The following is a 26,370-nucleotide window of genomic DNA, read 5'->3' on the forward strand; positions in this document are numbered from 1 at the left end:
ATCTACCCTCAGGGCTGCACACTCATGCACACCTATACGCACACAGAGGTATGCACACTCACAGGCATGCACACACGCAATATGTGTGAGGTCAGACTCCTGCTTAGATATGAAAAACAAATCCCACCAAATGATCGATGTATTGGATAGAGTCCTACCACTGTAAGCACTTCTACAAGGAGTCTGCAAATGTGCATCCAGAGCCAACTCCTTATATACACCGGCAGCAGCACCGATCCTATGAGTGCTGCATGAGGCACCTCAGCCTGGCTTTGGGTCTATCCTCCAGCACCAGCTCTGCTGCCCAAAGGTGGCCACTGAGCATTCACGCTCCAGGATTGCTACAGGACAGTGCTGCGCCTGGTTCTTGTCTCCACACCGTCACCAAGGGAAACTGCCCTGCCTTTCACGGACCCCTTCTGTCTCTGGCATTCCTGCTGCCAGCCACTTTAACCCTTTCTGCATTTGGGCCATTTTCCCGGCGTGGCAGATCGTTCCTTGGTCACAGGTTACCACTGCTGAGCAGTTACAATCTGAATTTCCCCTGCAGTGTGCACACAAATTCACACACACGAGCACAACCGCACACGTGAGCTTACGCTCACCCAAAGATCAACCCATACGTGTGCACTTACAGAGGTGTGCGCACACACGTTTCCAAAGGAGCCCATCTCCATACCAACATGTAATAAATAGAAAAGAGAACATCCCCATTGCTGCAGCCCCAGAAAAAAGCATCCTGCAGTGTAAGAAGCTCCCGCCTGACTTTCGCCATCTCCAAGGAAGAACCCTAGCCCTTGCAAAGAGAGCAGTGCCACAGTGCCACACGCTCGTGGCAGCGGAAGGGTGTATGTCTGGGGCAAGACAGACTCCCCTCAGGCTACAGACACTGAGACATCAGAAGTGATGTAGTAGTGAACCTGTCTCTAGGCTCCCTTTGAGCCAAATACCCTCTCTTCAAAAGGCAGACAAATGCCCTTCCTCAGGGGGCTCATGGGGCTTCTGAGCCCTCAGGGCCTCCTGCCTTGCTGGGCATTGGTGGGCAGAGACACAGCAGGGCAAGGCCTGATGGTCACTGGCAGCAAAGCAGCCAGAAATGTCTTCCTCAGCTCCGAGGGATGGTGCCCAACAGTGGAGCCACTGCGGCATGTCCCAACCCCCCAATCCTCTCTGAATGAACAAGGGTGTCCTTGTGCCCTCACCCCTTTCCACCACAGAACAACACCCCTCTGCTTTGGCAGCTTGGAGAGTGTCCACAGAGGGAAGGACCACATGGAGGCCAGGCTTGAATGCAGCACAACTTTAATGAGTCCAGAGAGGGAAGCAAAGTCACTCTGAGTGGAGGACAGCGATGCAGGGAGCCCCAGAGGCAGCCGAGAGTGTGCGGTCGTTGGCCATGGAGAAGTTCCTTCACAAAGTCTTTCTGCCTGCCCCATAGATGGAGAGGAGACAGATGGTCCCCACCAGGCTGGCCTTTGTGTGCCCTTGCTGCCAAGGGGAACCAAAGCCAACAAAGTAAAGGGAGACAAAGGCAAGGTCGCTGAGATGTGCTGAAAACACAATCCAGGAGAGCAATTCTCTGCCCAGCACCATATTCTGAGTTCCTCAGGCTGTCTCCCTGGGGCTTTCCCAGCATCTTTAGCAGGGGAGGCACCTTCTGCCACAGTAGCGGCTGGTAATGCAGGAGAGGTCCAAGCCCCCGGAGGAGATGGGCACTCCATCACAGCTCAGGATGCTGCCAACAGCAGCGGAGGTGGACGAGCCCACCACGGTGCTCTGTGGGAAGGAGCTGAGGATGGGGCCGGGCAGGGTCACCACCACGGGAGAGGGCTCGATGACGACAGTGGAGTTCTGGCACTGCCTGACACAGGGCTCATTGCAGCTGTTGGCCAGCGGGGTCGGGCCGCAGGGCCGGCATGGCAGGCACTGGCTGTAGCAGGACATGTCTTGGGTCCAGAGATGCACCTGAGAGATAGACCAGAGAAGACTCAAAGCACAGGTACATGTGAGGAGCAGTCTGGCATGAGTCCATCACCAAAGTCAAAGGCACCTGCTGAGCCAGGAGGTAGGAACTGGGCAGTGAGGCAAAAGGGTTTCTTCGCCTTATGCAGACGTGGTACTGCAAAGTGTTGCCAGGCCCAACGAGGCTGCTGCCTGCCTCTTAAAAGAAAAGCCCCCTCTACCAAGTTCCAGACACTCTCTGAGTCAGACCACCACCGTTCTTCCCCATCTCAAGCAGCACCGCGACCCAGCATAGGATGGAGGAGCACACATCTGCATACACAGAAAAAGCACCTGAGGAAAGGGCTTCAGTCTCACCTGCTTTCCAAGGAGAAGGAGGCAAGAGAAGTGGATGAGAGAGCGAGGAGTTGGGCTGCCTTTTATGGTGGCCCTGACCTGCTCCAGGCCCAGACGTAGCTTCTACGGAAGTGCCAATTTTCTAAGGTGTTCATGATGGACGGAAAACATCCCGGGTAATGACATGGTCTGGGTGGTTGTTTTCCCAAAGCTGCCTTTTCATTTCCTGGCTTATGCCATGCCCATTCCCCCACGGAGGCTTCTTCTGAGTGCTGGGATCGATCGAGAGGCCCCAGGATTTCCGGGGCAGGAATGCCACAGTGCTGGTGGAAGAATCAGCTCACGTGCCGGATGGGTGCAGCGCGGGCAAATGCTGCTGGCCTGGGGTGCACTAGCGGGGTTGCCTGTGGCTGTATTGACTAGAAGGGGCCCAGCTGCTCCCAGCCCTGCAATCTTTGGCTGGTCACCCCAGGGCTTTTTGGTGTGAGGATATGCCATGTCTTTCTTTTTCCCTCCCTCCCTCCCTCCCTCCCTCCCTTCCCCGCCCCTCCCAACTTGCTCTGATGATCACCTGTGGTCAGCACTGGGTCAGAACTCTCCAACAAAGTAAGAGAGAGCTGTGTTTTGATCAGACTTTCCACCTGGCTCTTGTTATTGTGAAAGCCTGTGGGAGTGGGGTATGCAGAATCACAGGAACACAGGATCACAGAATGTTAGGGGTTGGCAGGGTCCTCTGGAGATCATCTTGTCCAACCCCCCTTCTTGAGCAAGCACACCCAGAGCAGGGGGCACAGGAACACATCCAGGCAGGGGTTTTGAATGTCTCCAGAGAAGGAGGATCCACCATGTCTCTGGGCAGCCTGTTCTACTGCTCATCACCCTCACAGGAAAGGAGTTTTTTTCTCATATTTAAGTGGAACTTCCCGTGTTCCAGCTTGCGCCCATTGCCCCTTGTCCTGTCATTGGCACTACTGAAAAGAGTCCAGTCCCATCGTCCCGACACCCACCCTTTCGATATTTATAAGTATTGATGAGATCCCCCCCTCAGTCTTCTCTTCTCCAGGCTGAACAAACACAGGCCTCTCAGCCTTTCCTCATAAGGGTGATCCTCCAGTCCCCTGATCATCTTGGTAGCTCCGCGCTGGACTTGCTCAAGCTTTCCCTGACCTTCTTAAAGTGGGGGGCCCAAAACTGGACACAGTACTCCAAATGTGGTCTCACTAGGGCAGAGTAGAGGGGGTGCATAACTTCCCTCGACCTGCTGGCCACACTCCTTTTAATGCAGCCCAGGATACCATTGGCCGCCTTGGCCACAAGGGCACATTGTTGCCTCACGGTCACCTTGCTGTCCACCAGCACCCCCAGGTCTTCTCAACAGAGCCGCTCTCCAGTAGATGAACCCCCAGCCTGTACTGGTGCAGGGGGTTGTTCCTCCCCAGCTGCATGACCTTGCAACTTGCTTTTGTTGTATTTCATCAGGTTCCATTCGGCCCAGCGCTCCAGCCTGTCCAGGTCTCGTTGGGTGGCAGCACAGCCTTCTGGTGTATCAGCCACTCCTCCCAGGTTGCTATCATCAGCGAACTTGCCGAGGTTCCACTCTGTCCCATCGTCCAGGTCACTGATGGATATATTGAACAGGCCTGGACCCAGGAGAACACTGCTATTTACGGGCCTCCAACCAGACCCTGCCCTGTTGATCGCAAAGAACCTGCAGTCTATCCCCCCATTGCAAAATTAGAGACAAAAAGTGGTGCTGCTTCATTGATCTCAACAGCTGTGAAAAATATCTGTTTTGCTGGGAGTAACAGAGCACTTACAGTGGCAAGGGGCCTGACAGGTGCAGAACTCTTGTGCACAACAAAAGAGCTACAAGGCAAACTGGGGTGTCTGTGCACAGGAAGGTCATGCTGAGTGACAGCCCCTTCACTGATTCATATCCCCTTGACACATTCATATAGGTACCAGCCTCCTGTCGGAGGGGGAAAAGAAAAGTGGAGTTTTAAACCAAGCCACAGCCTCAGATATTCCAAGACCTGTTTCCTCCTTTTACATCTTCATTATGGTGCTAAGGATGTCAGAAATGTGTTTGGAGCAAGAAACTCTTGCGAGCTTTGTCATACATTGTATAGCCACGGCCATAGATGTACATTTTGTGGACAGCTCTGCGGGTCTCGTGGCTGTGCATTTGCCCTGGGGATAAGGAAAAGGTGCCTCAGCTGCCGGCTGTTGTGCAGGTCTGGGGAATGCTTACAGAGGTGCAAGGCCATGCCTGTTAAAAAAGAAGTTGCTTGCTTGGCTATGATTTTCTGTGAGAAGTTTAAGGCCTAGGCAGAAAACCAGCACGAATGTAAAGCTGGAAGCGTGGGACGTGCTATGAACAGATGGGTAATGTAAAGCAGCATGAGTGTTTCACAGCTGTGAACAAAAAGCCAGAAAAAGGGCAGGGCTATATTATCTATGACAGGGAGTGTATGCAGGAAACCGGGACACATGACCCAAACTCCATTTTCCTGTGGAATCAGCACCAGATGGACTTATGTATGTGCAGTTTCCTTATAGTATTCCCTGATCTGATCCTCTTCCACCAAGGATACGTTTCCCTTGTAGCAGACTTTCCCTCTGGCCTCACGGACGTAGGACTCTGAAGACTGATCTTGCTGGTAAAAACAGGCAAAAAAGGTGTTCAGCACCTAAACCTTTCCATGTTACATGTGTCCTTAGAGAAGCCCTTCCTGTTGCCTTTGACATCCCTTGCCAGATTCAGTCCCGGCTGGGCTTTGGCTTTCTCAGCCTCATCCCGGCATGCTGGGACAGTGCCCCTTTATTCCTCCCAGGTTACCTGTCCTTGCTTCCACCTTCGCTATGCTTCCTTCTTGTCTTTTGCTTTTGCTAGGAGCTCCTTCTTCATCCATGCCGGCCTCCTGGCACGCTTGCCTGACTTTCTGCTCATTGGGAGGGGCTGCTCCTGAGCTCGGAGGAGGTGGTCCTTAAATATCCACCAGATGTCTTGATCACCTCTTGCTTCTAGGACATGGTCCCACAGGACTTTTCCAAGCAGATCTTGGAAGACACCAAAGCCTGCTCTCCTAAAGCCTAGTGTTGTGAGCTTGCTATTTTCTCTCCTTGCTGCTCTCAGGAACCTTGTGGCCACAAGGAATGGCAGCTGTGCTGGCCATGGCCCCTAGATTGGGTGATGGAGGGGAGGGACAGGTGGAGTAAAGGACTGTGGGCCATCCCCAAGGCTATTTACCCATTCACAATTCCTGCTATCCTTTGGCAAAATCTTCTTCCAAGTCTCCTTGCCCAGCATGGCTCCAGCCAAAAGAAGAGAAGAACTCTTCCCCAAGAGCCTGTGGGACTGCTGACCACCTGGGGCCTCCCACATGCACACAGTTCTTCTGTGGAGGACAGCAGTTGCCACGATTCCTGCCCATATGACGTGCTCCAGGGCCAAGGGAGTATTTCTGAGCAGAGATGCAGCAAGGCAAGGCCACGTGTCCATTGACTATAGAGTAACTAGGGTTGTATTCCTCAGCTTCAAGAGGCAGAGCCTGAAAGAGGACTCTCTGTAGTGTGTCCCACCCTCCAATGCCTCTAGGAGTGATGAAGGGTCCCTCTGTGCCCCCACCTAATTCCTCCCACAAAGCAATGTCTTTCTCCCTCAGCAGGCAGTCTGCAGATGGAAAGACCACCTAAGGGACAGAAGCAGGGTTGCAGCAATTTTTTAATGAGTCTATAGAGGGAAATGAGGTCAGTCCAAGAGGAGGCCCCCAGTGTGGGGAGGAGCAGGAGCAGCCAAGAACCTGTTCTCCTTTTCCTGTGGCAGAGCTCCCACAGGGCATCTCTTGACCTGTCTGGCAAAGGGACACAGGCTAGCAGGTCATTCGCGGCTGGATTCTGGGGTCCTCACAGCAGGCTTTGATGACAGCACAAGACAACAAAGAAAAGAGAGAAAAAGGGTGAGTGGGAGACAAGAAAGGCAAACATTGGCCACGTTTTCAGAGAGGCCAGGCTGGCCCCTTCCAGTCTGCCCTTGCAGGGCAAGCCAGAAATGACCAGCTCCTCTGAAAACAACGCCTTGAAGTTTGATCCTCTGTCCAGCACCATGTTCTGAGTTTCTGGAGGTCCTTATCCAAGGCTGTTGCCAGCATCTTTAGCAGGGAGGGCATCTGCTGCCACAGTAGCGGCTGGTAATGCAGGAGAGGTCCAAGCCCCCGGAGGAGATGGGCACTCCATCACAGCTCAGGATGCTGCCAACAGCAGCGGAGGTGGACGAGCCCACCACGGTGCTCTGTGGGAAGGAGCTGAGGATGGGGCCGGGCAGGGTCACCACCACAGCCGGGGGCTCGATGACGACAGTGGAGTTCTGGCACTGCCTGACACAGGGCTCATTGCAGCTGTTGGCCAGCGGGGTCGGGCCGCAGGGCTGGCAGGGCTGGCACTGGTCATAGCAGGACATGTCTTGGTGATGCAGGTACACCTGGGAAAGAGGTCAGGGAGGAAGCAAAACTTGGGGATGCATGAGGAGCAGCCTCTCCCAACACCATGAGCGATGCAAAGAGAGTGCAGGGCTGGGAGGTGCAGGCTGTGCAGAGATGTATGAGGACTTCTTGGCCTCATCCTGCCTGGGGCCAAAAAGACCCACCAGCTCCTGTGTGGCTACTGCCTAGCCCCGAATTCCAGAAGCCACCTCAGTACAGTCCCAGCTTCCCTCCATGTCTAACCTTGTACCCACTTCCCTCTCCTGTGACAAGGAGACCCACAACCTGGCATAGGACAAAGCTGGTATCAGCTGAGAGGTCTGCTGAGGTGAGACCTTCTTTCACAGGAAGCAGAGAAGGAGAAGGGGCTTCAGACTCACCTGACTCCCAAGGAGAAGGAGGCAAGAGAACTGAATGAGAGAGACAGGAGCTGGGCTAGCTTTTATCATGGGCCTTTACTGCCCCAGGCTGCCTGAAGCATCCCTTCCAGCGGTCATTATTTTCTGACAAGTTCACCTTGAATGCAAAACATCCCAGCTAACGCTGTGGGCTGTGTTTTGGTTTCTTGAATGGCTGTCTTTCCATTTCCTGATTTATGCCAGGCACATTCCCCAGGGAAGGTGTCTTTTGCGTGACAGGATCAGAGGACCAAGCATTTCCAGAGCAAAATACGTCAGTTTTTGCGCACATGAGCTTACGCTCACCCAAAGATCAACCCATACGTGTGCACTTATAGAGGTGTGCGCACACATGTTTCCAAAGGAGCCCATCTCCATACCAACATGTAATAAATAGAAAAAAGAGAGAACATCCCCTTTGCTGCAGCCCCAGAAAGAATTCCCATCTTACAAGGAAAAGAAAAAGCATCCTGCAGCGTTAGAAGCTCCCGCCTGACTTTCGCCATCTCCAAGGAAGAACCCCAGCCCTTGCAAAGAGAGCAGTGCCACAGTGCCACACGCATGTGGCAGCGGAAGGGTGTATGTCTGGGGCAAGACAGACTCCCCTCAGGCTACAGACACTGAGACATCAGAAGTGATGTAGTAGTGAACCTGTCTCTAGGCTCCCTTTGAGCCAAATACCCTCTCTTCAAAAGGCAGACAAATGCAGAAGCAACATTAACTTACAGAGCAGCTGAAGAAATGGTTTGGCTGCCCTGTGAATGTTCATGCACCCTTCCTATTTTTTTTTTTCCCTCAGTTTGAAATGATGCGCTGGCCTTTTTTCTTCTTGCGTTTTGCATGCAGGTGCAGGTGGTGTAATTGCCTGTACCAAGAGGGAGCTGCCTGCAGCCTCCTCTGTCACCACGAGCTGGCCGAGTTTAGCTTGCAGCCAAGGTTCCTACATGCAAAACACTTTCTGCTCATAATAACACAAGAGTAACAAGAGTGTATTTGGTTTACCTGGCAAGGTTTTGGTAGTGAAGGGGCTGCAGGGATGGCTTCTGTGAGAAGATGCCAGAAGCTGCACCTATGTCGGACGGAGCAAGGTCCAGTTCCTGGTGGCTGCAAGATGGACCTGCCACTGGCCAAAGCTAAGCCAATTAGCAACATATTTGTACCTAATGTGATAACATATTTAAGCACCTTTTTGATAACATATTTAAGAAGGGGTAAAAACCATTGTGCAGCAGATGCAAGAGAGGAGTGAGAAAAACCACTCTGCAGACACTAAGCTCTGTGAGGAAAAGGGGGAGGAGGAGGGGCTCCAGGTACTGGAGCAGAGATTCCCCTGCAGCCTTGGAGAAGACAATGGTGACCAGGAAGGTCATCCTGGCCCTCTGGCCCTTGGGAGACCATCTGTGGAGTGCTGCATGCAGGTTGGGGCTCCCCTCTCGAGAAGGATAGCCACATACTGAAGTGAGTCCAACAAAGGCCACCAGGGTGGGTAGGGGGTTGGCAATGTGAGAGGAGAAGAGCCTGAGCGAGCTGGGCCGGCCCATCTTGGAGAAGGGAAGGCTCAGGGGAGACCTTGCTTTCTGCAACTGCTTCTTCAGAGGAGACAGGGAAGATGGACATGGACTCAGATTCAGGCCACAGGGAGTACCTTCTTAGAGTGGAGGCAACGGACAGCAGCTGGGACATGGAGAAATCTGATTAAGCAGTAGCTTAAAAGAAGTAACAAGAACTGGAATGGGTTTCCCAGAGAGGCTGTGCAATCTCCACCCTGGGAGCTGTTCAAGGCATGACTGACTGTGACCTGGAGCAACCTGCTCTAATGGGATTGGTTCTGAGTAGGAGATTGACCTAGACGACCTCTGGAGGTGCCTTCTCACCTACATTTAGACCGTGTAACTCCCACCTTGCCCCTCCCCTCCCTGTCCCCAGCACACCCATGGGCACAGGTGTCCTCACAGACACTTTGCCAACACAACTTCTAGGCAGTGTGCTGGGCCTGCAGAGAGGCAGCTGAAGGCAGGCCCTCAGCCTCCTCACTGCCATGCGCAGGAAACCAGTGGCTGGTGTTTCCAGCCCCTGAGCTCGGAGGCAGCTCTGGGAAGCCGGTCCATCTCCTGGCTCAGGGCCCTGCAGCTCTCCCAGGCCGTGCCTGGCGCTGTGCGGGGTTCTTGTTGCGGGGGAGCCCTTGCTCCCCAGGAGGACGGGGAGAGCCCATTTCCCCGGAGAGAAACCTCTGCCCGTGCAGAGCCACTGAGCGCTGCGGGGCCGGGCGAGCCCCCGAGCGGCGCCGGCGCAGGGCGCAGCCCCGGGGCGGAGCTGGCGGCGGCGGAGGGGCCGAGGAGAGAAGAGGAGGGGGAGAGGAGGCGGCGCGGCCGGAGCAGAGAGCCGGGGCTGGCGGGGCGCAGCGAGGCGCGGGCGGCGGAGCGGCGGGATGCGGCGGTGCCGGGGCGCAGGGCTGGCGGGGCTGGCCGCCGTGCTCCTGGGTGCGCGGGGCTGGCGGCGGCGGCTGGGGGCCGGGGCGGTGCCCGGGATGTTCCCCAGGGAGCTCAGAGCCGACTCTTCCCTCTCCTTCTTCAGCGTGTCTTTCCCCCTCCCTGCCTCTCTGCCACCCGGCGTTCCTCTTCCCTGCTCTTTTTATTCTCCTGATTTCTTCTTCATTTCTGTCAGTAACGCCTGCCTGCACGTACGCCTGCATTTCCCTGTACATTCAGCAGCTACCGTTGCCCTGAGGGTAGCCCTCTGTCCTTCACTCTCACACCCACCCTCCCTGCTCTTCCTCTCTCCATCCATCTATCCATGCCCCTGACGTTTCTCTAATATCCGCATGCATGAATTTCACATTCCCTCCCAGCCTTCTCCTGTCGCACCACACACCCACGCCAGGATCGCTCTCCATCTCTGCTCAGAGGTGCATGTCCCGAGCTGTTCCTGTCCTGTCTCGCTGCCATTCTTCCTGATGCTTCTCTCCTAAAAGAGCCATCGGAGCTGGGCGATCTTTGACAACCCTTGTCCTTTCCTTCTCTTTTCTCGGCAGTGGCTGCTGGCAGAGCCCAGGTGCAGCAGGAGCCGTCGGCAGAGACCACCGAGGACACCGGCATCAACATCACCTGCTCACACCCCAACATAAAGACCACCGACTATATCTACTGGTACCGTCAGCTCCCGGGCCGAGCCCCCGCATTCATCGCGTTCTCTCTTAAAGAGTCCAAAGAGCTGCGGGACCCCGCGGGGCGGCTGTGGGTGGCCCCAGACCGCCGCTCCAGCGCCCTGCGGCTCGCCCGGCCCCGGCGCGGGGACGCGGCGGTGTATTACTGCGCCGTGGGAGACACGGGGAGAGGAGCCGGGGCTGCGGCCGGGCACGAACCGGCGCGGGCGGGGCCGGGCGTGTGTGTCGGGGGCGGGGGGGCGGCCCCGGGCGGGCCCGCCAGGGGGCGCTGCCGCTCCGCCCGCCCGGCCCCGCCCGGCCCCGCCCGGCCCCGCCCGGCCCCGCCCGGCCCCGGGGCGCTTCCCCCGAGCGACCGGCCCCGGTAGCGGCCCCGGCCCCCGCCCTCCCACCGCGACGCAGACAGGAATCCCCCGCGCCAGCGGCGGCGCCAGCGGCAGCGGGGCAGGAAGCGCGAGCGGAGCGGTGGCGGTGTCCGGCCGTGCCCGGGAAGGAGCGATTGCAGCCGCCGGCCCCGCCGGCTCCCGGCGAGGAGCAGCGCCTTGCTGCTCGGCACGGGCAGGCGGGCAGCAGAGATCCTCTAAATACTCTAAAAGCAGATGTTCAATGAAACACTTAATCATCCCATTTTTGAGAGCCTTGATGACGACGAGTTATTTTTCGTACTTTGCCAAATTGATAAATTATATATGCCAAACACCAAACCTACTGGAAGCTGCAACACAAGGTTTCTTTTTCAGTATACAAGCTTTCAAGATTTCAGCCGGCATGCTCTGTTCTGGGTTCATAGTAACACATTGCTCTAATCTAAAAATCTCTTGTATATATTTTGGATCATCAGTTATAAAAGATTCCCTACCACTTGATAAGGAACGAGTAGCACTAGACTGATTTTATCCCAATTTCTGATAAAAAGGAATCTAACAATGTTACAGTCTTAGTGTATGCTTGAATTCTAATGAGCTGATACCACGTCACCCACATGTACCACTTGCCATCCTTTGGAACAGAGTATTGTTGCTAAAAATGGACAAAAGTGGCTCTAAGACTTTTAGACCATTCCACCAATGGCAAAAGGAGACACGCGGATGGATACACACGGTGTCATGTCTCCTGTAAAGGAGGCCCCTCCAGTGCCCCAACACTGAAAGGTTTTTTTAAGGAGACTGACCTTGAATTTGCACCAGAAGAAACACAACTTCAACCCCAAACTCCCCAGGAACTTCCATAATACTGTGTGTATTTATTAATCACGTTTAGACCACATTTGGAGACAGTCTTGGAAGCTTTGGTGATGGAAATCCTTAGGATTATATAGAATCAGAAAACACCAAGGCAAGTAATGCTAATTTCGGTCCCTATACCTGCAGCATAGCCTTGGGGAACTGAATAAATCTATCTTTAGTTCAGATTCCCCGTATGCTGTCTGGGAATATTAAGGCTTGTTAGCTGCTGCAGGGAAGCATAATGAAGTCTAAACTAATAAAGTACCTGGATGCATAAACAAGCAGCTATTGATTTTTTTAAGCACTCCATGTACATTACTCTAAGTGTAGGTAGATCTATTAATTACCACATAGTACAAGATGACAGAGTGGATTTGTGTAAGCTGAAATGGTTCACAGCCATTTAATAGTATAACCCGGCTGTCCCTACCCCTGCCATTCAGCAACAATTAGGCTTCCTGGCATCTCCCTGAAGAACGCCAATGAAATTGTTAATTGTGGCTTGCCAAGCCCAAGTGTTAGAGAAAATTATGCTGTGACAAAAGGATCAAACCTTTAGTCTACATAGGGTCCAGGGCATGTCCTGGACTCCAGCTGCCACTGCAGAAGTGCAAGGCCCTCTAACAAGCTCTGTGTCCTAGTTGCCAGCCTCCGACTGCTACCTCTGGTAGAGCAGGGCCAAACAGCACTAGACACCTATCTTCAGGCAACTATCTCATGCCACGTCCCTCTTTGTCTATCACAAAGAAGAAATAGGATGTGAAACCCAAACATCGGAGTGTGGGCAGCAAGCTCCAGGTGAGCCTTCCTGAACAGGGGGTGTGCCAGATGACCTCCAGGGATCCTTTGGAAATGCAGCATTTGCGTGATTCCCTAAGGCAAGACATAAGGAGGGTCGGAGAAAAAAGGCCTTCTTATCCTTCAAAAGAGAAGCTTAGGAGAGAGCTTTCTGGTGCTTCTAAGACTTGGCTGGAGGATGAAGAGCCAGAGGAAGCCAAACTCTTCTTGAGCACATCAATAGTGCAAAGGACAATGGACAGTCTGGAACAGGGGAACTTCCTCTTAGAAATCTGGAATTGTGGGGTTTTTAACCGCGAGGGTGGTGCATGGGTGTAGATGGATCCCAGTAGGAACGGCACTCGTGCTTCACAAGGTCTTGATTAAAATGCCATTAAGTGGAGGTAACAGAAGAAGGAAAATGGGGATCAGCTTCAGATGCTCTGTACCCCAATTTATGGAGCACGAGATGGACCTGTGGTAAGGGGACGGCACAAGGTGCAGATCCCACCCACGATGAAATTCACTGTCATTGTTGTGCTTGGAGTTTTCCTGGGATTTTCTTACACATAGGCAGCTCTATTCATCATCCCTACTGGAGAGCAAAGGGTCATTTATATAAAAACACGGTGCTTCACTCCTGGAGAAAGACAAGGACATGCTCAAGGCATCATTGCCAAGCGTGCCAAGAGATTCTATACAGCACAGCACAGCATAGCGTGCATCTGTGCCTACTCAGGTCGGGGTCATGCGGTTCCCGAGCTTCTCCATGAACAATTGCCTAGTGGTTACTGGGGGCCACCGCATGTGAGCAAATGGATTCCCTGGTTCATGAGGTACTTCTGTTTGGTGAGAGAGAGAAATGTCACACTACCTGGAGGGCTTGAAAGGGACGGTCAGGGCCTGCAGGGCTTTAAGTGTCATTCTTCAGGTGCCAGAGACCTACATCCTAGAGTTGTGCCAGGAGAGGCCTTGGGGCAGACTCTGATGGAAGCAGATGCAGCCAAGCCAGACAATGTGTAGGGGAAGGTGAGAGAAGAGACACAAGCACGAAGGAAGGAGAGGCTCCCAGGGATGTGGCCCTGGGCTCAGCAAGAATGCTTGCACGTTGAGGGCTCTGCCTCTATTTCTCCTCTCATTTGCAATGCCAAAGCCCTAATGTTGGTGTAGATGTCTTATGACTGCTGTGCAGTCCAAGAAGACAGATCCACCTCAGGAGCCCCTTGGAGGGTAAGCTTCAGCGAGAGCCCCTGGCAGCTGCACAGCAGGGTTCATCCCCTCTTTCTTATGTCTTGGGGGAGGGGCATTGTTCCCAGGCAGATGAAGAATAATGCTCCATTTCTCCCTAAGTCTCTCTTCTGAGCCACCTCCTGTCACCGTGGGAGATCTCAGCTGTCTCTGCGGTCCCATATTTCTCCTTTCCTTTGAAAATTAGGAGATCCTGTCAATGCTGCTGCAGGGACTTTAAACCTCGCATCCCATGGACATTGTTAGGGTCTAGTCTGTCTCCTGGCAGGCGCAGACCTGCTGTGGGCTCCAGTTTCCACGTAAATACCTGTAAGGAGGCTGTGAAGAAGGCAGAGCCAGGCTCTTCTCCCTGATGCCCGTGGCAGGAATAGCGGCACAGGGCACAAAGTGAATTAAAGGAAGCTCTGTCTGAACACCAGGAAACCCCTTTTCACTGTGACACTGAGGGAGCAATGACACAGGACTCCCAGAGATGGTGTACAGTGTCCATCCTGGGAGGCACTGAAAAGCTCTCTGGACATTGTCCAGGACATGTTGTGAGCAGCGGCACAAGAGCGAAGGAAGGAGAGACTCCCAGGGAAGTGGTCCTGAGGTCAGCAAGGGTGTTTTAATGTTGAGCTCTTTAATGTGAGCTCTTTCTCCTCTCAGTAGAAGTGCATAAATGCTCATCTTCCTGTACGTGTGGGCAGAGTGGCCAGGGCCCCCCTGTTGTGGAAGTGCTGAGAATGCCCTTGGCTGAGGGAGCCACAGGTGTTGCTGCTGGAGGAGGGACAAACCCAGAAGGAGCATTTCAGGCACAGGAAGAACAGGCCCTTTCTCTTCCCCGCTTCTTCCTTTGCTCCCCCAACAGAGTTGTTACCAGCAGCCCTGTTATCTCGGGGCTGGGAGGTGCCTTTGTGACACTCTCTCACTCAACAAACAGGCAAGTCGGTCTCAGCATGCAGCTCCGCTACCTCATCCTGATTGCCTTTCTGGGGCAGCTGCTGGGTAAGTCCTGCCTTTTCATAAATGAATACGTCCTCTTTCCTTGTGGAAACTCTCACCAGCCTGATCAGGTCCATGCATGGAAATTCTCTTGAATAAGAGGAAAAGACTGGGAAATGTTGCCTCGCATTTGGAGTTTTGCACCAGTTCTCTCAAGATGCTCTTACTGTTGGAAAGGACAGGAGAAGAGATGAGAGAGAAGATACCTCAGAGCCCTGCTCCTTCTTTTCTTTCCCCTTCAGTCCATCTCGCTCTGCCTCTCTTTTTCTCATCCACCTGCCTCTGCAGCCTCAGGTTTCTCCCATTCCAACACAAATTAGCAGATCCTGCCAAAGCTGCCACAGGGATGTTAAATGTGTCACCTGGCTGTGGCTCTTTGCTGCTTGTCATGGCCCCCAGTTTTCTCCTGGTTGTCAACTCAGCCTGGGATCCCTCTTTCTACCGAGGGAGCTCGGAGCCCTCAGATGTGAGAGGGATGGGGAAGAAAGAGGAGCAGGGACACAGCACAGCTCTCCTCAGGGTCCATGCCGGGATGAGAGCTCTGATCTCCTGCCCAAAGCTACTCTCCACATGGCTGTACCCAGGCCTCAGGGTTTTCCTGCAGGGCAAGGGACAGGGAACCTCCTCCACCAGGGCTTTGCATCCACTCCTGGGTTGCTACCCATAGCCTTTCCCACAGCAGAGCTGCTGACCTTCACCTTTCTTCCAGGCACCATGGGGCAGACCACCGTCACCCAGCAAGAAGGACAAGTCACAGTAAAGCAGAGAGGCACCTTCCGAACAAACTGCACATACCAGACCTCTGACTTTCGAGGCTTGCTGTGGTACCAGCAGAGGAAAGGCCAAGCTCCCCAGCTGGTCTCGTATCAGGGAACATCAGGCTCCAAGGCAAACGGCCGCCTCACCACATCGCTGAACACCACAGAGAAATACAGCCTCCTGGAGCTGGAGGAAGTCGAGGTCTCTGACAGTGCCTTGTACCTCTGTGCTGTGCAAGACACCGTGGTGCAGGGAGCTTCCTTGGCTGTGCCACAAGCCAGGGGAGGGAGGGGATGTGCCTGTGCACGGCTGAGCTTGGCGGAAGGGGCCCTCAGCTCTCTCCTGGCAGTGCTGTTTCCCCATCGCACCCTGAGCTCTGCAGGGCAAGATCCTCTTTCTGAAAGGGGCCGGTGTCCGTGCCTGTGGAGATGGCTGAAGGTGACGTAGGGCAGAGCCTGCTGGCAACCAGGATGCCAGGGGCTTGTTCTCAGCCCCTCACACTCAGTGTTAGTGAATTGCTGCAGACCAGTTCCTAAGGAGGAAGTCTAAGCACTGACCAGCCCTACCCAGGGGCCCCTAGAGGGCCCTTTGACAGGAATTTCTGGGGTTTGTTGCTCTTTTCCATAAGTAAATACTGAAACTGGATTTGAGTCAAGTCATCGGGTTCATCCAGGTGTTCAGCCAGTTCAAGTGCAAAGGCTGTGCCTGAAGGGCAGAGCAAAGCACACAGAACAGCCACAGTTGCCAAATCCTCCAGGTTTCTCCACATTTGCAGCCAATAAGTGAAGAGACCAACACACAAGTGAAGGCTTCCAAGCCCCTGATCTCCTTACAGGCTCCTGAGGGTGAAATCCCTAAGAGAATGGGATGTTTGGCACTGTCTGCTAAAGCCATGACGAGGAACTATGGGAGCCTGGCAAAACAGAAGCTGAGGGCCGGAGACAGAAACTGAGAGATAGAGAAGCACTTGTTTTACGACTGTATCCTTGAGGAGAGCTGAGACACTGACCAAAGCAAACATCCCACCTCAGAAGATGCTGAGAACAGGCTGATAACCTCTGTAGTCAAGGAGAACAACTAATTGGGATGTAGATAAGAACTGAAACAAAGGGCCCAGCAGGGGAACTCTCCTTGTGATTATACTGAAAATCAGGCCCACAGGCCAGGAACCACCCCCGCTCCTAGTAAGTCCCTTAACCTATGAGCAGGTGCAGTACATTAAAGTGAGCTGTACTGTTACATCAAAGGGAGAAAGAAATTAACCCATTATTAGCTGAGGCGTGTGAATATTAGCTGTGATTGACATATTTAACTGTATAAATGCCGAGCAGTTTCTCGGTGCGGTGTGCTAGCTTTGTGGGTTACCACCTAGCACCAACCCTTGCACAAAAGTGACTTGAATAAAATACCTCCGCCCTGTGTGTCGTTTGGCGTTTTGCACACCGGGTGGAACGAACCTGCTTTTCAGGATAACCAGGGGAGCGATCTATGCTCATCCGCAGCCCCTACACAGGGAGCGGTGTTGTAGTGATGAGCTGGCACGGCAGCAGGGGACTGTGTGTCTGGGACAAGCCAGACTTGCAGCAGGCTGCTGCAGGGGAAGTTTTCTGTTACCCCTTGAGGTGAATTAAACACACATCTTTGCTTAAATAATTAAAAAAGATAATTAATGAACACTAGATTGCACAGACTCCTACGACCACAAGCAGTTCTACAAGGAGTGTGCAAAGGTGTGTCAGGAGCCAATTCCTTACGTACACGGGCAGCAGCAGCAGCCCTGTGAGCAGTTCCATGGGATGCCTCAGCCTGACATTGGGTCTATCCTCCAGCACCAGCTCTGCTGCCCAAAGGTGGCCACTGAGCATCACACTCCAGGATTGCTACAAGGCAGTGCTGCAGCTCTTTCTTATCTCATCACCAAGGGAAACTGCACCCCCTTACAGGGAGTCCTTTTGTCTCCGGCTTTCCTGCTGCCAGCCACTTTAACCTCTTACGAAGTTGGGCCTTCTTGACCTCCATGAGAGAGCATTTCTTGGTCACAAATTACCATTGCTGAGCACTTACCATTTTAATTTCCCCTTCACAGCAAATGCTGAAGGTGGGCATGGGAAACGGGGCTGTGCTCTCACAGCTGTATTCTGTGTGGTAGTTTGATGTGCTCAGGCTTGAGGTAACTCTGCTCTCCGTGACATAACGTTTCCTGTCCATTTCAGACATCAGTTTATGCAGGCAGGGTCTTAAATGTTCCCATGGCACTCTACGTGAAGGTGCAGTGTTATTGTCAGGGATGTAAGCATGCACGGAGCGCTCTGCTGTCTGGTAAGGTACAAGCTGCACAGACACGAGCCATTGCATTTACATATTCGCGATTTGTCCATCTTGACCACTGTTAAGATCCGCAGGCACATTCATCCTCCCCAGCAGCAACCAGGTGTCTTTTGTCTCGAGACTCACATCAGCAGGTGTCTCATCTACCCCTCTGGTAGAAACAAAGAATGCATGACAACCTCCCTGGTGGTCTTTGTGACCTCCTGCAGGGAGACATGGGGGTCTGGAACCAGCCCCCCCAGCTCCTCTGCAAGCATCAATGCCGCAGCAGAGGAGGACTCTATGTCTCCTCCCAGTCCAGCTTCCTGCAGGCTGAAAATGCTGAGCTCTGCACAGAGGACTGACCTTGAATTCATAAAGTTGCTCCCAAGTTTATTTGCCGGTAAATACATTCTCTACAAAACAAAACAAAACAAAACAAAAAACCCAAACCCTAATAGCAGCTGAGAGGAAAAGGAGACTTTGTATCAGCATACCAGCATTTCAGTTGACGTGTCTGTGTTGAACTAGTTGCCTCCCCTCTCAGGAGCTTTTCCTGCCTCCCCTCTTGGGCTTTGCTTGTGAGGAGTTTGAAGATGTGCAGGGTCAGAGAGTGGGTCATGTCTCTGCCGCCAAACCAATCCCGGAGGGAGGCCTTGGGCAGAGGCGTTTCAGTGGGCCCATCACCTTCCTGCAGCTGTTCCACAGGTGCCCTTCCACAGGGGGAAGATCCTCTCCAACCCCTCTGTGGGTAAAAGCAGTCATTTGGAAAGCTTCTGGCCACCCTTGGGACCCTCGGGCAGCAGCCCCAGCCTCCCTTCCTGCCGTCCCTCTCTCCTGCTTCCCTCTCCCTCTGCACAGCAACTGTGCCAGCCTTCAAGGTCATCTTCTGCCGAGCTGCCTCCCAGCACAGCTCCATGCAGAGCAGGAGGAACATCCGTCCCCAGGAGGACACCGTGATCCTCCCCCTGGCCTGCTGCAGTCCCCAGGCTGCTCCCTTGAGGACACCAGTGACCAGGCTCCCCAACCTCAGGACATGCTCAGGAGGGCATTTCTAGGGAGAGACAAAGCCAGGCAGGTCACTGGCTCTGGAGCTGCCTTCCACAGTGCCCAGGAATAGTGTTGGAAAGGGCCTCGAGGCAATGTGTCCCACACTCCCCTTCCTCTGCGAGATGTGAAGGCCCCTCTTTTGCCTCCACTCTGATCAGCCTAGATCAACAGCTGGCTCAGTGACCGCTTGGGAGAGTCCCTGTAGTGCAGGGGCCACCTCAGCCAGTCCCTCACGTCTCTCCAAGCCAAGCGCTCTTCCCCTTGCAATGTCCCATAAGAAGGAGCTGCAAGCCCAACAGCATGGCAGAGAGGGTACCAGCTGAGATGGCCATTGAGGCAAGGCCTCATCCTGGAGCAAAGGGTGGAGAAGGAGCTTCCCTCATGTGGTCCTCAATGCAGGAGGAGGCAAGAGAAGCGGATGAAGGAGCGAGGAGTTGTACTTGCTTTCACAAGGGTTCTGCACTTGCCGAGGTCCACCGGCATCCTTTGTGGAGGTAATAATCTTCTCCGTGCTCATCCCTTAATCAAAATGTCCCAGCTAATGACGCAGGCTGTGTTTTGATTTCCTGCAGTGCTACCTTTTAATTTTAACCTTTCTACCATGCTGCTTCATTCATGGAGTGCTGGGATGATGAGCCCAAGGATTTCCAGGGCAGAAACACATCAGTGTGGGCAGCAGATGCAAACCAAGTGCCAGAGGGTTCCTGTGCAGGCAAACAATGTGAGGCCGAGTCACTCTGCTGGGGTGCCTTGTGTCCCTGTTTGCTAGGAGGGGCTCAGCTGCTTCTAGCCCTGCAGCCCTCAGCCCCACACTCCCAGGCTCCCATCCATTGGGTCATGTCACACCCTTCTCGCTCCCTCCCTCCCTCCCTCCCTTCTCGCCTCCCTGCCTCTTCCCTCCCTGGCCCCAACACACCCACGAGTCCATTTCTCCACACTCACCTTGCAAAGGCCTCAGGCTCTGGGCTGCCGAGAGGCACCCGGAGGGAGGCTCTCATCCTGGTCTTTGCTATCCCCGTGAAGTCGGGGGACACTCGTTCCAGCCCCTGAGCTCTGGGACTGGGATGCCTACCACCTCCAGATGCCATGGCCGCTCGGCTGTCCCAGGCTAAGGACGTAGCCGTGCAGACTCAGCCCTGGTGCAGACTCTCCAGGTGGGCTTCCACTTTCTCCTCCTCTGCTGACGGAGGGGTTTTAGCCTTTTCCCACCTCTTCTTCTTTTGGACCTGCCTCCTGGGCTGGGCTGGAAGAAGGGGAGGGGCCAGTTCCCAAGTGTCAGCACTCCTGCTTCCTAGCAAACACGACTGCAAGCACAGGGGCTGTTTCCCAGATAACCTCCAGCACGGATGGTGCAGCCGCCCTGGGCAAACCTGGACACTCACCGCAACTCGCCCCCGTGGGATGTCTGAGCCAGCCCAGAGCTTCACAACAACTTTTGGTTGGACTCTTGTTCTCACCTCTTGACATCACCAGTGAATGGAAGGAATTGCACAGCCACGGACATGCAGATGCACGTCAGAAAATGCTCACACCCACACGCACAGGGTGCACACACGTGCCCATCCCCAGGGTCACAAAGGTGTTTGTGGTCACAAGCATGCACGTACGCAAGTGCACATGGGCGCTTGTACACATATAAGAGTGGAAGCACACCTGTGTACCTGCACAAACACAAACACCTGCACTGAGAACCATGGCTGTGGGAGGGATAATCTCCCGATCAACCCTGAACTTGCGCAGGACTTGCTGCTCCAGCTAGATCCCTGTGACTTGACAGGGCCTGATGGGCTTCATCCGAGGGTATTTAAAAAGCTGGCTGATGTCATAGCAAGAACTCTCTCACTGATTTTTGCTCTTGGAAACCTGGGGAGGTCCCAGCTGACTGGAAGCTGGCAAGTGTTGTCCCAGTCTTCAAGAAAGGCAACAGGGAAGACCCCGGCAACGACAAAGCCCATCAGTCTCACTTCTCTGCCTGGCAGATTTATGGAGAAGGTTATTCTGGGAATTATTGAAAAACACTGCAAAGACAACGCAGTCATTGGTCCCAGCCAGCATGGGTTCACGAGGGGAAAGTAAGATGTAAGAAAGATGTAAGCTTTTTGGATTTCAGTAAAGCTTTTGATACTGTCTCTCACAGTCTCCTCCTGGACAAACTGTCCAGCATAGAGCTGGATCAACACGTAATGCAGCGGGTGAGCAACTGGCTGACAGGTTGGGCTCACAGGGTCATAGTAAATGGGGTCACATCGGGCTGGTGGCCAGTCACTAGCGGGGTTCTGCAGGGATCCATCTTGTGGCCGGTACTCTTTAATCTCTTCATTAATGGCTTGGATGCAGGACTGGAAGGAATACCAGTTAAGTTTGCTGATGACACAAAATTGGGAGGAGCTCTTGACACTCTCAAGGGCAGAAAACACACGTGAATGAACCCCCAGTTACACAGGAACCCCTGCGCCTGCACACACATTCACCCCAATACTTGCCATCACGTAAGAGTTCACACATGCTTATATGCACTTGCACACTCATACTTGCAGGCAGATATATATGCAAGCTCGTGTACAAACACAGATATATATGTGCTCGTCTGCAGACACAGATGCCCGTCCACCGACACACACAGGCACACTGACAACACACACACACTTACTTGCTCACCTGCAAAAATGTGCATGTGTACAAACATATGCACATAGACACACTGAAGCGCACTTGGTCACGCACACCCGCCCTGGCAGACACTCACCCTCACGGGTGCATTTGCAAATGAACGTGCCAACGCGAGCACACAGGCACAAAGGCACCCACAGGCACAGACGGATGCCCGGGCACACGAGCAAGCCAAGCCTCCGCACACACTCTCAGAACCAGGGCTCCACTGGCCAGCTCTCTGCCTCTGTGCCCCTGACAACTTTAAGCAAGTCCTTGAAAGCTCAGGGCTATGAAGGTAAATAGGCACCAGCCATCCCTGGTGGATTTGAGGACAGCAGAGGGCTTTGGGGCCTTTGTGGGTTCGACCAAAGTTGTTCAATTGATTGTGATTTCACTACAGGAGGAGAGAAGGTGCATTGGGGTCCAAGCTGCAGGGCCTTTTTAGAAATTCAGCCCGTTCACCTCCAGAGTCCATGTAAGAGAGACAAACATCAAAGCTAGAGACCATCCCCATTGCTGCAGCTCCGGGCGTTCTCCACTTTGCAAGCCTTGCAAGCTCCAGCCCATCCCTGGTGATGCGTTGTGTATTACTTATTTTGTCCCAGAGATAGGGTGAAAGCTTGGGTACGCCTTGTAGAGACATGTTTGCCAAGACCATGTCTCAGAGGTAGTCAGAAGGAGAAGTGCAGGGTTGCCCAAGGGCTTGAAGGGCTGAGGTCTGCTGAAGATGAAAGCCATCCCCTGACTGGACAGTTCTTTGTCCAGCTGGTTCCCAGGAAGCCTGCATGGCTCGAGCAGCTCACTCAGCTGTTCAAAGTCCATGTTCTTGGGCTTCAGAAGCAGAGAGGGAAACCTGGTGTCTGCAATGGCAGAGGTCCCTCTCTTGAACTGGCAATGGATCCCTTCTCAGGCTTTCCTTGCAGGGGTTTCCAGACAGCACCTCAGTGGTGGTGTCCTGGAGCCCAGGGCAGCACTAGCAGCTGGGGGTTGTCCATTTGGGTACTTGAAGGGTTGGATGGAGCCTGTCTGCAAAGCAGAGGGCAACAACACGCGGTGTGTTGTGGTTAGGCTGTGTGTGTCTGTGCCTCCCCAGCCCCTCTGCCAGTGAGGAAAGCTCTTGGGACATCTATGGGTGTGACATTTTCAGCCAAGTCCAAGCCCAGGCACTTGGGACACAGGAGTGGGTACTCAGCAGAAGTAGCCTACCTGCCTGAATTGCTCCTCTGCTTCCCTCAGTATCCACGGATGGTAGTCGCTGGAGGGAAAGGCTCTTGGCAGGAGCCGTGAGTGCTCCTGTGATTGATTCCCTGGTGAAATTAGCACAAGGAAGGAAAAAAAACCATCTAGGAACTGCCTGAACCTGGAGCCTGCAATATCAGACTGTTCAGGTACGTGGATCAGGCTTTGGTAGCTTATAGGAAGTGGGGCTTGCGGGAGAGATTCCAGCAGAAGCCCCCAGGGCAGTCAGGGGAGCTTGAGGACATGACACACTGAGACAGGAGAACAAGGCTCAAGGCAGACCTTATGGGTGTCTACAGTTATGTGCTGTGAGGGTGAGGAAAAGAGGGAGCCAGGCTCTTCCCAAAGGTGCACAGTGGTAGGACGAGAGGCAACAGGCACAATTTGGAACCTGGGAAATACCATTTAGATATTAGAAGCTCCCTTTATTTTTAATTTTTTTTTGACCCTGAAAATTGTCAGGTACTGGAATGCACTGTCCACAGATGTTGTGCAGGCTCCGGCCTTGGAAAATTTCGAGATTTGACAGAGACAGCCCTGACCAGCCTCATCTAATGAGACCTGCTCTGAGGCGGGACTTGGAATGGGTGATTTGCAGAGGTCTTGTCCGACCTAAACTATGCTATGCAAAGAGTAAAAGTAGTGTGGCAGGTTTGTTTCTTAAAGTCTAGGAGTAAGGAGAGGACAAATGCAGATTCCACTGGTTTTGAGGAAACTGAGAGTGGAAGGGTTATGGCCAAGTGGAAGGACGGCTTGCTTGGGTTTGAGTGTGGGTTTTTTCCTACAACAAGCGTTTCATAAGCCGCTTTATGAGATGGGATGGGCAGTGTGGCAGGAAACTTCCTCTGTTGGTTCCTGAGATAGCTTTTGGAGATAGAGGGAGAAAGGCCACCGTGCTGGGGGTGCTGAGTGGGGCAGCTGGTGTCTGGAGGGTTTGGGTGCGTTGACCATTGCGTTTGTGAGAGCTGCAGCCTTGGGGTGTGCTGACAGGAGCTTGGGGCTAGACACCGTGCAGGAGCCAGGAGAGGCCACCCCAGCCAAGGCCTCGCGGCCTTCCCCCAGCCCCGCCTCATCTCTTCTGCAGTGGGAGCAGGCTGCACGGCTCGATCCAAGATCTCAGTGGGGGAGCAGAGCACCAGGCAGAGGTGGGCAACAGGCCCTGCCAGGAGAAGGGCTGGCCTTGGGGAAAGCTGCCTCGTGGCTGGGGGAAGGCCAGGCATGACAGAGCAGCAGTGGGAGGTTGGGCACTGGCTGCTGCCCTTGGGGTACCCTGTGTGGTGGGATCTGGGGGTGTGTGAGAGGCATGAGGGCCCTGGTGTGTGGCCTGGCCAGGCTGATTTCATCACCAGCCTGGGAGTCACCTCAGCCCTGTGCAGGCAACTGTCTGGGAGGTGGAGGTTGTATAGGATGTATAGGATGTATAGGTAGAATTCCCCTCTTTACAGGCTTGTCATCTGCTGACCTCTCAGAGCCTCCAGCAGCACTGGGCTCCTCACTGGGGGATAGCAGTGGTCAGTTCCCCTCCTGCAGGATGAGATCCGAGGCCAAGGGGCCATATCTGAGCAGAGATGCCAGAATGCAAGGCTTGATCTCCACTGGCTGTGGAGGATCTGAGTATGTCTTCCTCAGCTCCAAGAGACAGTGACTGGAAGGACCCCACTGCCATCTGTCCCACCCTCCCATTCTGCTGGGAAGGATGAAGAGTCCACTTGTGCCCTCACCTTCTCCCCCTGCCAACAAAGGCAATGCCTTCCATCCTTGGCAACACGAGACAATGTCTACCAAGGAAAGGATTATGTGGAGGCAGAGGCTGGGATGCAGAAAACTTTAATGACCATGAAGGGGAAACAGGTTCAATTCTAGAGGATGCTGCCAGTGCAGGGAGAGCACCAGCGGCTGCTGAAAGTCTGTTCCCATTGCCCATGGTGAAGATTCCGCAGGGCATCCATCTGCCTGTCCCACAGAGGGAGAGGGGTCAGCAGATGCCCCAGGTTGGCTCTGGGAGTTTTAGCTCAGAAGACAAGAAAGAGATGGGAGGGAGTGGAAGGCAGGAGATTGAGAGTTTGGCCATGTTTGAGAGGGCTCCAGCTGCCCTCCTTTTGGGTGGGAGCACTGGACGTTCAGCCTCTCTGAAGTCAATAGCCAGGAGCTCTGTCCTCAGTTTAGCAAGAGCTTTTGGGTTCTGGGCAATCCTTGTCCAGGCTGTCACCAGTGGCTTTAGCAGGGAGGGCACCTTCTGCCACAGTAGCGGCTGGTAATGCAGGAGAGGTCCAAGCCCCCGGAGGAGATGGGCACTCCATCACAGCTCAGGATGCTGCCAACAGCAGCGGAGGTGGACGAGCCCACCACGGTGCTCTGTGGGAAGGAGCTGAGGATGGGGCCGGGCAGGGTCACCACCACAGCCGGGGGCTCGATGACGACGGTGGAGTCCTGGCACTGCCTGACACAGGGCTCATTGCAGCTGTTGGCCAGCGGGGTCGGGCCGCAGGGCCGGCATGGCAGGCGCTGGCTGCAGCAGGACATGTCTTGGGTCCAGAGATGCACCTCCTAGAGAGGGTAGGGAGGAAGCAGAACACAGGCTTGTGTGAGGAGCAGCCAAGTTGACTACCGAGTGGGCAGCTGAAAACTGTGCCAGGAGCCACACTGTCTTCATTCTCCTACAAAGAGCAGCGTTGCCCTGGTTGCTTTCTCCTAGTTCTTTAACCAAGAGCCCCCTCAGCCACATCCCATCCTCTCTCTAGCACACATTCCTCCTCATTCCCTCTCCCATGACAAGGAGCTCCAGGGCCCAGCACAGGACCAGACAACATCAGCTCAAATGTCCACCAAGGAGAGATCTCACTTTGGCAAAGGAGGAGAAAGGGCTCAAGGCTCACTTGTTCCCAAGGAGAAGGAGAGGCAAGAGAAGTGGATGAGAGAGCAGGGACTCAGGCTCGCTTTATACCTGCCTTTCATTGCCACAGGACCACAGGCGCCCTTTGCAGAGGTAACAATTTCCTGACAAGTTCATATTGAATGCAAACTATCGCAGCTAATGGTATGTGCTGTGCTGTGATTTCCTGCGCTACCGCTCTTTCATTTCCAGATTTCTGCCATGCCCATTCCCCAGTGACGGTTTCTTCTGAGCACTGGGATGACAGGCCCCAGGATTTCTAGGGCAGGAATGCAGCAGTGCTGGCAGACGACTCAGCTCAAGTACTGGATGGATCCAGAGCAGGGAACTGGCATCAGCCTGGGTCACTCTGGTGGGGCTGTTTGAAGTGTTGTTTTCAGGAAGAAGCTCCAGCGATCCTCAGCTGGACGTCCAGGGGTTGTCTGCAGGTTTTGACCCCATCCTGCATAGCAACACCCTCAGGAAAAAAGTCTGGCATGTTTTGACTCGTCCTGTGTCTGTGAAGTCTGTGAGCACACTACCAATGCCATGGGCATGCCTGGTGCCTTGCCCTTCCCCACAATGCTCTAGTCCTCCTGTGGTTGTCTCCAGCTGTCCTAAGCAAGGCCCGTGACTGGTTGTGTTCCTCCATGTGCCCCTGTCTTGTGTGCGCTTGTGTGCAGCCAGGTTGGTGTGGATGCATGCAGAAGAAGAGATCTGTGTGTAATTCCACAGTGATATGTATAAGCGTGTGTGTCCTTCTGTGTCCCTCATCATGAGGAAATGTGCTGATCATGGCAGGGACGCTCTCCACTGCTCTGTCCATGAGCACCACAAAGCAGCATTTTCCCAGGGTCAGAAGGAGACTGAGTGTACTTGAGCAGCGATGGCACCAGACTACTAGACATCTGTGCAGGGA

General features: G+C 53.9%; 3 protein-coding genes across 4 annotated transcripts; all 3 read right to left on the reverse strand.

Moving 5' to 3' along the window:
- Window positions 1–1,537: 1,537 nt before the first annotated feature.
- Window positions 1,538–20,096, reverse strand: LOC135317218 (feather keratin Cos1-1/Cos1-3/Cos2-1-like). Of its 2 annotated transcripts, none has more exons than XM_064473094.1 (2): window positions 19,631–20,073; window positions 1,538–1,965 (listed from the first exon to the last, which is right to left on the reverse strand). In XM_064473094.1, the coding sequence occupies exon 2, from the start codon at window positions 1,942–1,944 to the stop codon at window positions 1,639–1,641; it is 306 nt and encodes a 101-aa protein (XP_064329164.1). In that variant the 5' UTR covers window positions 1,945–1,965; window positions 19,631–20,073; the 3' UTR covers window positions 1,538–1,638. The 2 variants fall into 2 exon arrangements, 1 of the variants encoding a protein (XP_064329164.1); XR_010376278.1 differs by lacking the exon at window positions 1,538–1,965 and adding an exon at window positions 17,043–19,392 and having other exon boundaries at window positions 19,631–20,096.
- On the reverse strand, window positions 6,452–6,757 carry LOC135317405 (feather keratin Cos1-1/Cos1-3/Cos2-1-like). The gene has a single exon (XM_064473702.1). It carries the CDS (start codon window positions 6,755–6,757, stop codon window positions 6,452–6,454), a length of 306 nt encoding a protein of 101 aa, XP_064329772.1.
- Window positions 20,097–24,796: 4,700 nt separating the features above from the next.
- On the reverse strand, window positions 24,797–25,102 carry LOC135317406 (feather keratin Cos1-1/Cos1-3/Cos2-1-like). Its single transcript, XM_064473703.1, has one exon. The coding sequence runs from the start codon at window positions 25,100–25,102 to the stop codon at window positions 24,797–24,799; it is 306 nt and encodes a 101-aa protein (XP_064329773.1).
- Window positions 25,103–26,370: the final 1,268 nt, after the last annotated feature.

This window comes from Phalacrocorax carbo, chromosome 25, assembly GCF_963921805.1.
Source record: "Phalacrocorax carbo chromosome 25, bPhaCar2.1, whole genome shotgun sequence".
In the NCBI taxonomy this organism is placed as follows: Eukaryota; Metazoa; Chordata; class Aves; order Suliformes; family Phalacrocoracidae; genus Phalacrocorax; species Phalacrocorax carbo.